At 38.5% G+C, this 13,660-nt stretch overlaps 1 protein-coding gene across 5 annotated transcripts in view; it reads right to left on the bottom strand.

Moving 5' to 3' along the window:
- The window catches only part of PDE5A (phosphodiesterase 5A), a 140,589-nt gene that overhangs the window by 75,676 nt on the left and 51,253 nt on the right, over positions 1–13,660 (bottom strand). For all 5 annotated transcript variants that reach the window (XM_027063535.2, XM_015077480.3, XM_027063532.2 and 2 more), the window contains exons 4-7: positions 7,656–7,727; positions 5,927–6,016; positions 3,447–3,584; positions 1,120–1,187 (exon numbers count right to left, since the gene is read on the bottom strand). In XM_027063535.2, the coding sequence (XP_026919336.1) occupies positions 1,120–1,187; positions 3,447–3,584; positions 5,927–6,016; positions 7,656–7,727 (368 nt within the window). The remainder of the gene's footprint in view (positions 1–1,119; positions 1,188–3,446; positions 3,585–5,926; positions 6,017–7,655; positions 7,728–13,660) is intronic.

Genomic DNA, 13,660 nt, shown 5'->3' with positions numbered 1-13,660 from the left:
TAAATATTTTCTATTATCCAAGTGATAATTAACCACAACAAAAATTAATACAAATTTTTAAATTACAGAAAATATGACAAACACATGAGCTAAAATAGAGATCTGGTTTGATTCTAGCCTTTGGGTGTATGTATTGGTGTGACAGAGATCATAGGCTTCCTTCTGTTACTAGTTAAATCCCTGTGGCTGGTTACAAATCACAGCACACTTGAAGAGAAGTTTGTTCAGAAGCCTATCAAATTTCCAGTGAGCGTCCAATATTCAATGAAAAATATAACTGCAATATAAACTTGTGGGCCTTAAATGAGTCAGTCCACAAAAATATTGTACATAGGTCTATGCTACTTTTGACACCATTCACTATATTGGGAATTCTCCTATAGGTCAACTATAGGGAAAAAACACTGGAACTTTGTCATCAAAGAATAAAGTATTTTCAGGAATAAAATTTTTGGTTGGTGGGGTGGGGGAAAGCATCCCATAGCTTCTGTGTCTTAAACAGGTCACAAAATAGCTATTTAGCCAGTATTATATATACAGTTAGCCCTTAAACGATGGGGGGTTAGGAGTGCCAATACCCCACATAATAAAAAATTCACATATAACTTTGGACTCCCCCAAAACTTAATAGACTACTCTTGACCAGAAGCCTCACTTGTAACATATACAATTGATTAACACACATTTTGTATGTTATATGTATTATATACTGTATTCCTTTTTATGTTTATTTATTTCTCTTGTATGTGAGCATGAGTGGGAGAAGGGCAGGGAGAGAGGGAGGGAGAGAGAGATCCCAAGCAGGCTCCACACTTAGTGTAGAGCCTGATGCAGGGCTCAATCCCACAACCCTGGAATCGTGACCTGAGCCAAAATCAAGAGTGGGATGCTCAACCAACTAAGCCACCCAGGCACCCCTTTATACCGTATTCTTACAATAAAATAAGCTAGAGAAAAGAAAATGTTACTAAGGAAATCATAAGGAAGAGAAAATACATTTATAGTAGTATACTGTATTTATTGAAAAAAATCCATGTATAAGTGGACCCACACAGTTCCAATCATGTTGTTCAAGGGCCAGCTGGACTTTTGATAAAGACAGAGGAGAAGCTACCTTACCTTGTTAAAGTATCTGATGATTTTTCTAATTCTTCACACTCCATGTGAAACACACTAGAAAAAGAATCCTGAAAACAGAGGATAACATGGACTGAGAAATAAGTTTGACAATGTAATGAAATCTATCTAAATACACACATGTAAGTGTGTGCAACTGAGGAAAGATGACAATACTTGTGATATTTTTCAAGTTAGAATAAACTGACACAAGTACTCCGTTCCTGACAGCCTCAAGTTGCCTTCCCATGTTCTTACCAGTTTCTGATATTCACTTGCAAAACGCTCATTTGCGTACTACTTGTTTTTTGTTTTTCTACCAGGTGTTAATGAATATGGTAGCTTCAAATTTTCTCCATAGTTATTCAAAATCCATGTTTTAGCTTTTATGCATATATTGATTGCTGTTGATAGATCTTTTTAAAAGACATATTTTATGAGATCATTAAAATAATTGTGAAGAGGGGCGCCTGGGTGGCTTGGTCGGTTGAGCGTCCGACTTCAGCTCAGGTCATGATCTCGCGGTCCGTGAGTTCGAGCCCTGCATCGGGCTCTGTGCTGACCGCTCAGAGCCTGGAGCCTGTTTCGGATTCTGTGTCTCCCTCTCTCTCTGCCCCTCCCCTGTTCATGCTCTGTCTCTCTCTGTCTCAAAAATAAATAAACGTTAAAAAAAAATTTTCAAAAAAAAAAAATTGTGAAGATTAGCAACACAGAGAAATACTTTGGAAGTTACATTAAAAAACAGAATACATATTCATACCCATGCTACATTTGCAACTGAATAAAGAATTGGAGGGAAACACACAAATAAAACAATGATATTAGTTTAATTTGGGGAGAGAAGAACTGAGTCCTTTGTTCCTTACATTTGGATTTTTGCTTATGTTGAAATCTTTTTAAACAAAAAGTTATTGTATAAATGGACATCAAGCCACTTGATTCCCAAACTCAACAAATTAAGTTGGTTTAAAAAGTGAACAAAATACATTAATGTTCACATTGCTGAGCTATACTGCAAAGCACCAATGATCCAAGTCAGTTGCTGCCATGGCAGATGTTAACCGGTAGGCGCATGAGCTGGATGTTAATTAAAGTGATATTTAAGTTGTCTAAAAAAGCAGTGTTTTACGTATAACTTTCAAAAATTAAATGCTAAAGAACAGGTCACGGAGCAAAAATTGTAAATTGACTTACTGCATTAATGAGTTCTGACCTGAACTTTAAAAGGATAGCTACTTGCAATCATCTCCGTATTAAGGACTTTGTAACCGACTGAAACTATGAAATAGTATCTAAGAGAATACTGACTACCTTACCACAGTAAGTTCTCATTTGATATCCAGTTAATGAGACTTAGACACCCATACACCACAAAATGATTCAGAAAATGTTGAGTCATATAGTACAGTCTTACTATCTAAAACAATTTTTGAAATTTTAATATAAATATTACATATCTTTTATTATTCTACTTCCTAAAAACCCCATCAATTCAGATATCATAGATGGATTACAACAGACTATACAAGTGGTGATCCCCACTCTCTTTCCTAACCCGCCAATGAAGAGCCTATTCTCAGGGTCTAAAGGAAAAAGAAAATAAATGACATAAAAAGATATATCCCAGAAGTAGTGGTTCATAGGTAAAAAGGGAAAGAAACTGCACAGAAGAAAACTGCTTTAGGCTAGGAGCTCTGATTCTAACCATGAATTCAACTGGCCTGTCTGGAAGCAACCAGCACTCGGTGAGAATACTCCATCTTTCCACACACATCTGTTTCTTTACATTACACATCAATGGATTGAAATATGCCAATTAGAACAGTTTAGTGGTTTTCCATTGCTGGTAAAGGATTTAGGACTAACAAGTACCTTTAATAATATTGCCTCTATTGGGCCATGCCCTTTGGTTTCTAGCCGATTTCTGATAAAAAGAAAATGTTATTCCCAACCCACTCAGAATGGGGGTCTACTTGTTCATCGCAACCAGGGCACCACTATTCCTGACCACAAAAGGTCTGCACACCATAATGACAATGTATTTCTCCATCAAGGTAGTGTAGTCATTGACAAAAGCAGCACACGGATATTCCCATGGTAACCACTTAGTGGAGGGACACAAAGGTGAAATGGTGCATGGAAGGCATCCTCTCACCTCACCTCTACCCCTGTTCAACCAGAACAGCTCATACTCTGATTGGCTTTGCATAAACAATAAACAGTTAGGTTTTATCGAGAGATTTGAGGCTAACATGAGGTTCAAAAGCTGTGCTTTAAGGAACATAGGTTTCTGTCTTTCTAAAAATAAAGAAGTCATACTCTGTACTCACGGAGCAATCTTCATCCACTATGAAAATGGTGCATTTCTGCACCTGCATGAAAGAGATAATAGTGGCAGCTATTTTCTTTAGAATTACTTCTAATGATTGCTGTTCTTCAAAAATTAAGCTAGCAAGGTCAAGCAGCACCTAGACAAGAAAATTTAGTTTATTACTTAGTAATTGTTTGTAATTATTAAAGCAATACAATGATTTATACAATTTATAAGTTGTTTATTTACAGTCTAACAACTTGCAACCAAGTTTGCATTCAAGTATTAAATACGTAAGTCTCTATTTACTACCAGAGCTTCCATATTGATTGTTAGTACAGTTAGTATAGTGATTACAATCACAGACTCTGAAACCGGAGTCATCAGTTTTTCATCCTGCTTTCCCTCCCTGTGAGCTTTGTGATGTAGGGCCAGTTCCTTAAAAATGGGGATAACAGTAATATAATAATATAAAATCATAGGATTATTGTAAGCACTAAATAAGTGAACATTTCTAAAGCATTTTGAATACTATCTGATACATAAAACACACTGTCATTGCTGTTGTTCCAAACTTCTGAGATCAACATTTATCAGCATTTTCACATAGCACAGTTAATACTGTCCAAAACAGACAAAATTTGAAGAGGTCCTTTTGTGTTTTTTCCTGGTAATTTCTCTTTCCTTTGAATTCCATAGAATGTCTTCTAATCTCACGGAATATCTGTGTATAGAGGAGGAAGAAAGGGTGTCAAAGAAAATTTGAGGAGATGCTATGCTAGCTGAGCCCTGAGAGATAAGCAGGCATCATTTGGGTGAAGTGGGAAAGGGAAATATTTCAGTCAAAAGCAACTAAATTGAGAGAGGGTAGCATACACTATAAGTCTTAATCAAGTTTTAAGAGAAGCTATAGAGTGTGAGGAGGAGAGTTGGGGAGATGAGATTGCAGACTCAAGTGGAGAAGGAATCTCAAAAGCCCTGTATGTCTTTGGAAGCAGTTTGGACTATGATGGACTGCAGGAAGAAAGTAACAGGCTTGTATCTGTGTTTGTAAAAATGGGGACTAGATTAATGGGTGGCAAGAGCAGAGCAGGGAGACCAGGTAGGAAGATACTGTAAGCAAAGGCAATGGAAGATCCAATACTTTATTAACACAAGATCTAAAAAGAGAAAATATAGGGTGGGAGAGAGGAATTATCAAAGAAGTAATGAAAAAGAATTACATAGAAAGGAAGGGTTTAAGCCTCCAGATGGAAAGGGATGACCAGGTACCAGTATGACAAATGAAAAAGAGTCACATTATAAAATTAACTTGTAAAAAGAAGATATAGAGACATGATATGAAAAGCTTAGACAAAAAACAGAACAAAACAAAACACCTACACAGAGCCAAGGATCAGTACAACAGGGACGCTAGTTAGAAGACAAAAGCACCACCCCTAAATTCTGAGAAAGTGATTTTTCAGTTTATAATTTTATACCCAGCCAAACTGGTAGGATGATATAATAGGCAATTTCGAACATGCAAGGACTCAGAAAACTTACCCTATCAATACTCTTTCTCAAGAAATTAATTGAGAATATGTTGCAATAAAACAAGGGCATAAACTGAGAAAGAAGGAGTTATGGGATCCAGTGGACAACCAGTGGAGCCCTTCTGAGAAAGCAGTGAAGGAAAATTCTATGATGACACCTATACAGCAGGCAGGGGAGATATAGTTCAGCTTGGAAGAGAAATGGTGGAAAACCTCAACTTTGAGATCTCCAAGGAAAAGAACTCAACAGTATGCCTAAATAATGGGGAGTATGGGGGAAAAACTAACAACATGAAGGCTACTCTACACTCAGGGGAAAAGTTCAAGGGGAAAAAAAGGAATGGAATTCAGAAACATCATGAAAAACTGAAAGTTGTGTAACAAATGTAATATGAACATTTACATAGTCACGGTACTTATAAACACTTTATTTTAAATCACAACTTGAGAATTAAACTAAAGCTTACTAAAAGTTAACCATGGTTGTAGAACAACATATATGTTATCAATGTGGGCAACAGAAAAAGGTCTGTTGAGAAAAGCAGAGGCAAGTCATGGCAGTTGGGAAGGAAAGATGAGGGATGCTAAGATCCTCATTTTACAAAGCATAGAATCAACAGATGATGTCTCTAGTTGATAGGGCAAGAACTAACAGCCGTATCTAACATTATGAATGCAACCCATCCAGTAACTTAAAACAGATGTAATGATACTAGTGGAACAGGATAATGGCAAGTACAGAGTGATGTAAATCAAATAAATCCACCTCTTTTAAGTTAATGAATATTTTCTAACAGTGATAAAGCAACAGAGCATGGAATACAGGAAATGGAAAAAAATTATTAGAAGATACAGCTAAAATATTAAGTGGATTTTTAATCATACACATATTTTACCTGGATAAAAATTAAACAATTTTTTAAAAAAAGAATTCCTATACGCTCTCTTTAGTAATCAGACTTGCCTGATTTCTCTTGTTCTCCAGCAGTGAAGTCTCATAGAGTTGAGCATTATGAAGAACAATACCACAAAATGCCAAATAGGCAGCAAAGTCCTAGAAAACAGGGAAGACAACAGCCAAATTAAGAACTGTCTACAAAACTGTCTTGTTATATTATCTGAAACACAGAAGGCATCCCAAAGTATTTATAGCTGAAATAAATATTAGAAAGCCCAAAGGGTCCATGTTAATTCTGCACAGAATTAGGAACTGATGCAGAGCAAGTGTTAGCTAACTGGTACAGTAAGTAGATGACCAGTATTAACACCATCTCCTAAAGTCATACACTAGTTACAAATTACCAAGGAGAAAACGGGAGGGAGTAGGACACAGATCTCTTTATGCCATTTGAAACTGAAATTCACCCTATGCAAAATTTGGTGTTGTCTCTGAATGATATTAAGAGCTGGATCTGTGCTGAGACTATATAAATAGCCTGTAACTTATTACTGGGGCTAATGAAAGCTAACATACTTATTGGGAGAATACTGGCAGTAACAGTCCCATATGTTGTATAAAATATTAGCTTCAGTATGTTTTTTAACACGGATCGTCATCCACAGTACACTATTTTATAGTGGTATGCTCACAATTATATTAATTATTGACTAAAACAAGTCTGTCCATGGCATACTTTATTTAGAATTATACTTATTTTGCCCAGAGATGATACAGCCTACGAATGCAACTCTTTCAAGAAGGGATTACCTTAATGGGAAAATGATGAAATATAAATATAAAGCCATTCTAGAACCATGTTCCCCACCAAATATTCTCAGGTGTCATTAACAGAATAGGAGACTAGATGTCTATTACACTGATTTTAAAAGGTACTTGCTGTGTTCTGAAGAAATTAAAACATGGGGACCAACATAAGTGCCAGTACGGCCTACACCATGGAGACAAAAATAACTCTGTCTTGTTTGAATGTCTTCCAAACGTTCCTACTAATTTTCAGGGGAGGGACATAAATAGCGACAGTCTTGAATAAGAAGAATTCAGTAGGCTCCACGATATACATATAATTACATATTCAGGAAGAGAAATAATAAAACCTACTGACAGAATGAAGTTATAAACAGGTTTAGGGGCTTCCGTCCTTAAACGGGAAGCATGTCGATGTGGTGCATGGAATGTATTCCTTCAGAGTTGGATGGGAAGAGTAATAAAATAATGCTGACTGCCGCTCTTTCTGAAGCTAAATTCACATCATCCAGCCTGAATTCACACCTTGGCGCCCCACCGTCTGTGTGCAAAGCTTATAAAACATTCTGAAATTTGCTTCCCCAGGAGGCAATTCCAATTTTTAGCTGACCTGGAGTTCTGAACTTGGAGCTTCAGGGGTTTTTACTCAGCGTTGAATTTATTTATAGCAGTGATGAAAGGTAAATGAGATAGTTAAAATACCGTGTCACCCTCTGTATGGCCCCAACATGCACACAGCCCTTGGGGGGCAGGGGACTTGGTGACACAGTGAGGAGGTAGTTGGGGGTTTCTGAGGACTGACTACCCCTAGGACCTCAAAGTCAGCACTGTAGTTAGCCATAGGAAAGAGACACTTTCGAACATTTCAGACCATTTTAAACCGTGATTTTTTTGTGATCAACAATTTCAGCAATAGCTAAGTCTATATACACTAAAAAGAGAAAACATCTTCCTACACTGACATCACAGCAGACATAAGTTTTGGTACCTTTTCATCTTTTTCAGTGAATGTCCCACCATTTCCCGATCTCTTGTTGATGGCCTGGGCTACACCAACAACCTGGTATAAGGACAAAAAAATGGCAATTTCACTGACTGAAATTACTGGTATAAATTCACCGAAATGTGTTTATGGAGGGATTTCTATGTGTGCTTTTTTTTTTTTTTTTAACGTTTATTTATTTTTGAGACAGAGAGAGACAGAGCATGAACAGGGGAGGGGCAGAGAGAAAGGGAGACACAGAATCTGAAACAGGCTCCAGGCTCTGAGCTGTCAGCACAGAGCCCCACGCGGGGCTCGAACTCACGGACTGTGAGATCATGACCTGAGCCAAAGTCGGACGCTTAACCGACCAAGCCACCTAGGCGCCCCTACGTGTGCTTTAAAATAGCAACAAGGGGCGCCTGGGTGGCGCGGTCGGTTAAGCGTCCGACTTCAGCCAGGTCACGATCTCGCGGTCCCTGAGTTCGAGCCCCGCGTCAGGCTCTGGGCTGATGGTTCAGAGCCTGGAGCCTGTTTCCGATTCTGTGTCTCCCTCTCTCTCTGCCTCTCCCCCGTTCATGCTCTGTCTCTCTCTGTCCCAAAAATAAATAAACGTTGAAAAAAAATTTTTTTAAAAAAATAATAAAATAAAATAGCAACAAACTTTGAAACCAAAACAAAACCCCTCAGCTTTGAACTAGTTCTGTATCATTTGCTACGTCCTTTTTTTTTTTAAATTTATACATTTTAAATGTTTATTTATCTATTTTGAGAGAGAGAGAGGGAAAGAGAGAGAATGCAAGCCGGGAGAGTGGCACAGAGAAAAGGAGAGAGAATCCCAAGCAGGTTCCATGCTCAGCGTGAGTGAGCCGATGTGGGGCTCAATTCCACGATAATGAGATCATAACCTGAGCCGAAGTCAAGAGTCGGAGACTTAACTGACAGTTACCCAGGTGCCCCTGTCTTGTCTAATAAGAATTCGAATGTTGTCCGCTTTTTGGGTCCCACCATATTTGATTCTGTGTCTTCTCTGCATTGTGGGAAATATTGTTGGCCATCACATTTTAAGTGAATATTTTTCAAGATTTTTGGATGAAAAATAAACTGTAAATTTCTGTCACATCCAAATTAAATGTGTGATAAAATGAACATGTTATATTAGCTTCAAATATAATATTTCAAATGGTTTAGTTAAACACAGTCTTTTACTAAAAATGATACAGGATCCAGTGGCCAATTAGGGTGAAAAATAATTTCTAATGTAGGGGTGTAGTCCAACTTCCTTTGAAACTTCTGACCTTAAAAATTGTTTTACCCCCAATAGGCTTATTTTTGGGAAAAGAGGTTTTCTTGAAAACCCAACACAGGAATTAACAGGCTGAGTCTTACTTCCAATGAATCAAAGGTAAACTGTATCTTAAGACTGAGCTCAAACTCTGGGAATATGTCTTAAGTTTCCACAAAAGGTGTAGCAACACTTTAAGAACCTTCTCTTCCTTCTGCTTGAAAGTGTATTTTACTTACCTGTTTAGTTCCAATAACTAATAATTGCTTTAGTCTTTTAAAGACCTTCAAAACTTACCTTTTGTTTTTTTCCTCCTTCCTCTTATGAATTCTACTTTCTCCTTCCTTGTGTGATTTAATATCAGTGGAACAGCTATTATCCCCTAAATGGTTACACTTTAGAAAAATAAAGCCCTTGGTTTTGTGTGTGTGGCTCACCCTTTTTTCTTCAGCTCCTTCTGGTCCCTTAGCTCTAAAAAACGATATAAAATTCTTGGCTAGGAGAGCAGAACAAGGAAGGGGAAATGCATTTTTTATTTGATGTAGTTTTCTGATCTTCTCAACATCCTTCCTCCATGACCCATGACAGAGTAAAGGGATGTTAAAAAAAAAAAAAAAAAAAAGCAGAATTCTCCAATTGTCCTGTACCTTTTTGTTGTCTTTAGTTCAACTCTCCCTTTTTTTGTGTGTACCCTTTAGCTCTTGAAAATGGCTAACAGATGTTCAGATGCTCCAATCTCAATGACTAAATGCACACAAAAACTTATGTCTATGGTCAAAAATGTCTGGATTGCAGATTAGCATGTTCACCTGAGTGTAACTGACAGGAGCCACTTGAGGGTCACTGGGGTCTAATACACAGTGCGATCAGTACAGCCTGGTTATTTCAACTACTGAGGTGTCTACTCTGTACTGAGGAGAGACAACAGTGGGGAGAAAGACTACTCTGAAGGAGCTCTGGGTCAAGATCGGGTGATGCACAAACATACACTTAAGGCACATAGGATGGTGTGATCAGTTCAATGATACAGATGCCCACAGACTGCTATGAGTACAGAAGGGGGCACATAATATGGGTAAAGAGGCAGTTTCTCAGACATGATAACATCTGAGTTTTCATTTGTCTTTAGTAAACGGCTTTATAAAAGAAAGACTTAAATTTTAAATCTTCATTTTAAGGAAGGGAAGTTTACAAACAGATACAAAGAGTCTTAGGCAAACCTTCTCAGATGATTATGCAGTATAAAAAAGGATGTACTAATGCACTACATGCATGTGGAGCTGTGTGAGGCAATGTACTCAAGGTAGAAAGTAAAGTTACCACTCATTCAAAAATAGAAAGACACAAAAAGCTAGTTGTTTATTAAATGGTCACCAAACTGTATTAACGTCTTAGTCGATCACGATGTCACCATAAATTGACAGTGAGAGAACAGTTAATTTCCTAGTCTTAAAAGAGGCAAATCAGTGGCATAATGTATTTTCTGAAATCAAGACCAGTAAAAATGATAACATTGGTCAGTTTAGATCACTAGAGTCTCTTGAGAATGAGAACAAAGCCGGTGTGGGCTAATGAGCTCATTATGGTCCAAGGCTGCAGGCTACAGATAACCCTCAACCTGGTCAGTGATCTGCAGACTGATCTGGGGTGGTAGGCGAGAGCTGGGAGGGGCAGGGGGTAAATATTTCGAAGTGGGTCGGTGAGCATCAACCTCCACCAGAGAAGCAGGATCAAAGCATGGCCTGTTCCCAGTGTGCCTGCGGCAACTTCATTTAAGTAAAAGAGAACTTCAAACAAGGCTTCTTCGGTGCACTTGGAGATGATCCCTTCAGCTCTTCCTGTATTAAAATTTATATGCCAATTTCAACCTCAGTTTCAATCCACACGTTTGATACTCAGAACTGTTTATATGATAAACATTTTTCTAACCATGGACTGAAAAGTTTTCTTGGTAGTTAAAACAACAGTGTCCTTGAAACCATACTATCAGTCATTATTCACAATTTTCAACCAACACAAGAGTGTTCACATGGTTCAATAACTATTTTCCATTCTGGAATTTCTATCAGATTCATTTTTCAAATCTGTCTATTCCTCCTCCTCCTCCTTCTCTTATAAATACTAAGTCCTTCATCTCTTTGCCTGAGAGTTCATCTTTAGCAAGGGCTGTTTTCCACAGGAGTCCCACCTTCCCTGAGTCATGAAGCATCTGTGCCCAGTGACTTCCTGTTTGTCTTGGCACTGCCTTGGGAGTGTGAATGTGAACTCCATACCTGTGTAGAGCACAGGCTCATGTTCTCATGGTTCACAGGTGCCTCTTCTTTCTCTCACAGCAGCAGGCAGGAGACAAGCTTCCTTGAGGCTTCTCCTGTCTGCTGGTGAAGTTTGCCAGGCCCATTTTCATGAATGAAACCATCACTCATCTAGGCTTCCCCTCCCTGCCCCTCCATGCTATTCCTGCAGAGTGTATGCATTCCATAGCCTGCGGATGCTACCCCTGGACATTCATCACTATCCTGAATTTCAGATCCTCGTGAGCCCATCTGGCCAGGACTCCATGCTCACGTTTCTTATCTTGGGTTCCCCTCTGTGTCTGACACCTGTGGGTTTTCCCTTTCTTGAGCGCATCTGTAATTTGTAAACTTGTTTTTGGTAAAATTTTATCTTCTATTTGTTTGCAGAATTGTGGAGGGGTATTCTTCTGCATCTGTACAGTGTGGCCAACAGACCAGAAATCTTGTTTATAGGCTTTAAAGCCTACTTTGTATTCCCTCAACACCAGATCTTTACTATATTGCATTCCCCTGACCCACAATTTTTTTTCCCTCTAATATTAAACAAGATATTTACTTTTAGGCAATGTCATGGAATAAGGATTTCCAATGATGAATTTTTCAACCTTTCTGGTAACCAATTACTTCTCTTACTAATAATTTTACAGATTCAGATACTGAGGTTAATTTAACAGACAATTAATTAAATATAACTGGTATTAAAAACACAGGCATGTTCTTCAAAGAGTTATTAGACCAAGAACATATATCTAATACATACATGTGCCTCCATCCCCAGATGGATGACATTTTAAAAACAGCACTGATTAAAAAAAAAAAAAAAAACAGGTAAAAATAGGAGAAAAAGCATAGCATTTGTCCAAGATCACATAATTCAGTAAAAGACCAAAAAGAGTTTAATTCTCTGAATTTCAAGGATCCTAAGCAAAACTAGCACCTTCTGCCCTCCTTGTGTTGATTTCCTTCTTCGGTCATCTACTGCCCCTTTAAACAAATTAGCTCATTGTCTTCAAGCCAAGTAACTGCTAACCATAAGCTTTTTAAATGTCAGTTTCGAACGATCGCCTTTATGGCAAGCGTGTGTCAGACCTCATATCTGAGAAGCAAAGCCCCTTAAAAGTATTAGTTTCCACATCAGAAAGCCCAATCACTCTGCCTACCTGCTGGCTACCTGGATCCTCAAATGGCAGTACTCTATGCTATTTTTTTTTTGAGGCACAAAGAAACTTCTGTTTTCTATTTTACTGGCACTTTGCACAGCATAAATGGATATTATGTCCTCACAGGGTCAAGTGTTCTTTTAGGAATGCAAAGGGCAAGACTTGACTCTCACTGAGTGAACAGTGTGGAATGTGACAGCTGGTCAATTCAGGGGCAACTGATCATTGCCACAGTGAGCAATTTCTTCTTCAATTAGCAGCTGCCCCAGACACTTACTGAGGCCATACATCAATCTCAATACACTTCCTTATTCTCAATTCCAGGGGACACTCAGGATGGAAGCTAAAAATGCAAGGGAAGAAAGGAACAAACTCTACAATTTTTAGCTATCCTTCTCTCCCATCCATGGAATGCCACTATCATAATGACAGGGCCCCTAGACCAGGTATAACCTGAGCCAAAACCTTATTTCACCATGAAAATGAGAATTTAATACATACAGGAGCCAGTGGAGAAGTCTCCCCAGTGTTCTTTTCAAAAATTTACTTGACTCAGTCATTCATCCAACAAAAAATATTTTTATTCAAAAAATAATCTCTGAGTCTCTCATATATCAGTGATTGTTCTGGGCAACGAAGACCCAGCAGAGCACAAGACAGATAGAAACCCATGTCCTCATGGAGGTGACATTCTACTTAGAGCATTAGGCTTGGAAGAGAATCTCACCCATATACCACCTTCTCCTTCTGTTTTACAAGTAAGCAAACTGAAAGTGACAGAGTTGGTATGACCAATCTGGGCTTTCTCACAGAGGAAATCCTAGACAATCCAAATCCTAGACAATCATCAAATTATGGCCATAGTCCATGTGGTAGGCAAAATAATGTCCCCCAAAGATGTTCTCCTTCTAATCCCCAGAACCTGTGATTATGTTACCTTAAATGGCAAACAGGAACTTTGCAGATGCAATTAACTTAAGGATCTAGAGATGGAGAGATTATCCTGACTCATCTGGGTGGGTCCTCCAACTGTAATCACAAGCATCCTTATGAGGGAAAGCAGGAGGCAGAAGAGTTGAGAGTCAGAGATTTGAAGATGCTTGGCTGCAGGTTTTGAAGACAGAAGAAAGGGCCACAGGCCAAGGGATGTAAGCAGCTTGTAGAAGCTGGAAAAGGCAAGAGAACAGATTCTTCCCCTAGAGACTCCACACAGGAACACAATACTCTGACACCTTGATGGTAGCCCAGTGAGACCTGTTTTAGACTCAGACA

The sequence above is a fragment of the Acinonyx jubatus genome, chromosome B1 (assembly GCF_027475565.1).
Source record: "Acinonyx jubatus isolate Ajub_Pintada_27869175 chromosome B1, VMU_Ajub_asm_v1.0, whole genome shotgun sequence".
In the NCBI taxonomy this organism is placed as follows: Eukaryota; Metazoa; Chordata; class Mammalia; order Carnivora; family Felidae; genus Acinonyx; species Acinonyx jubatus.
The sequence above is the reverse complement of the archived record's forward strand: the minus strand, read 5'-3'. Positions and strand labels throughout refer to the sequence as shown.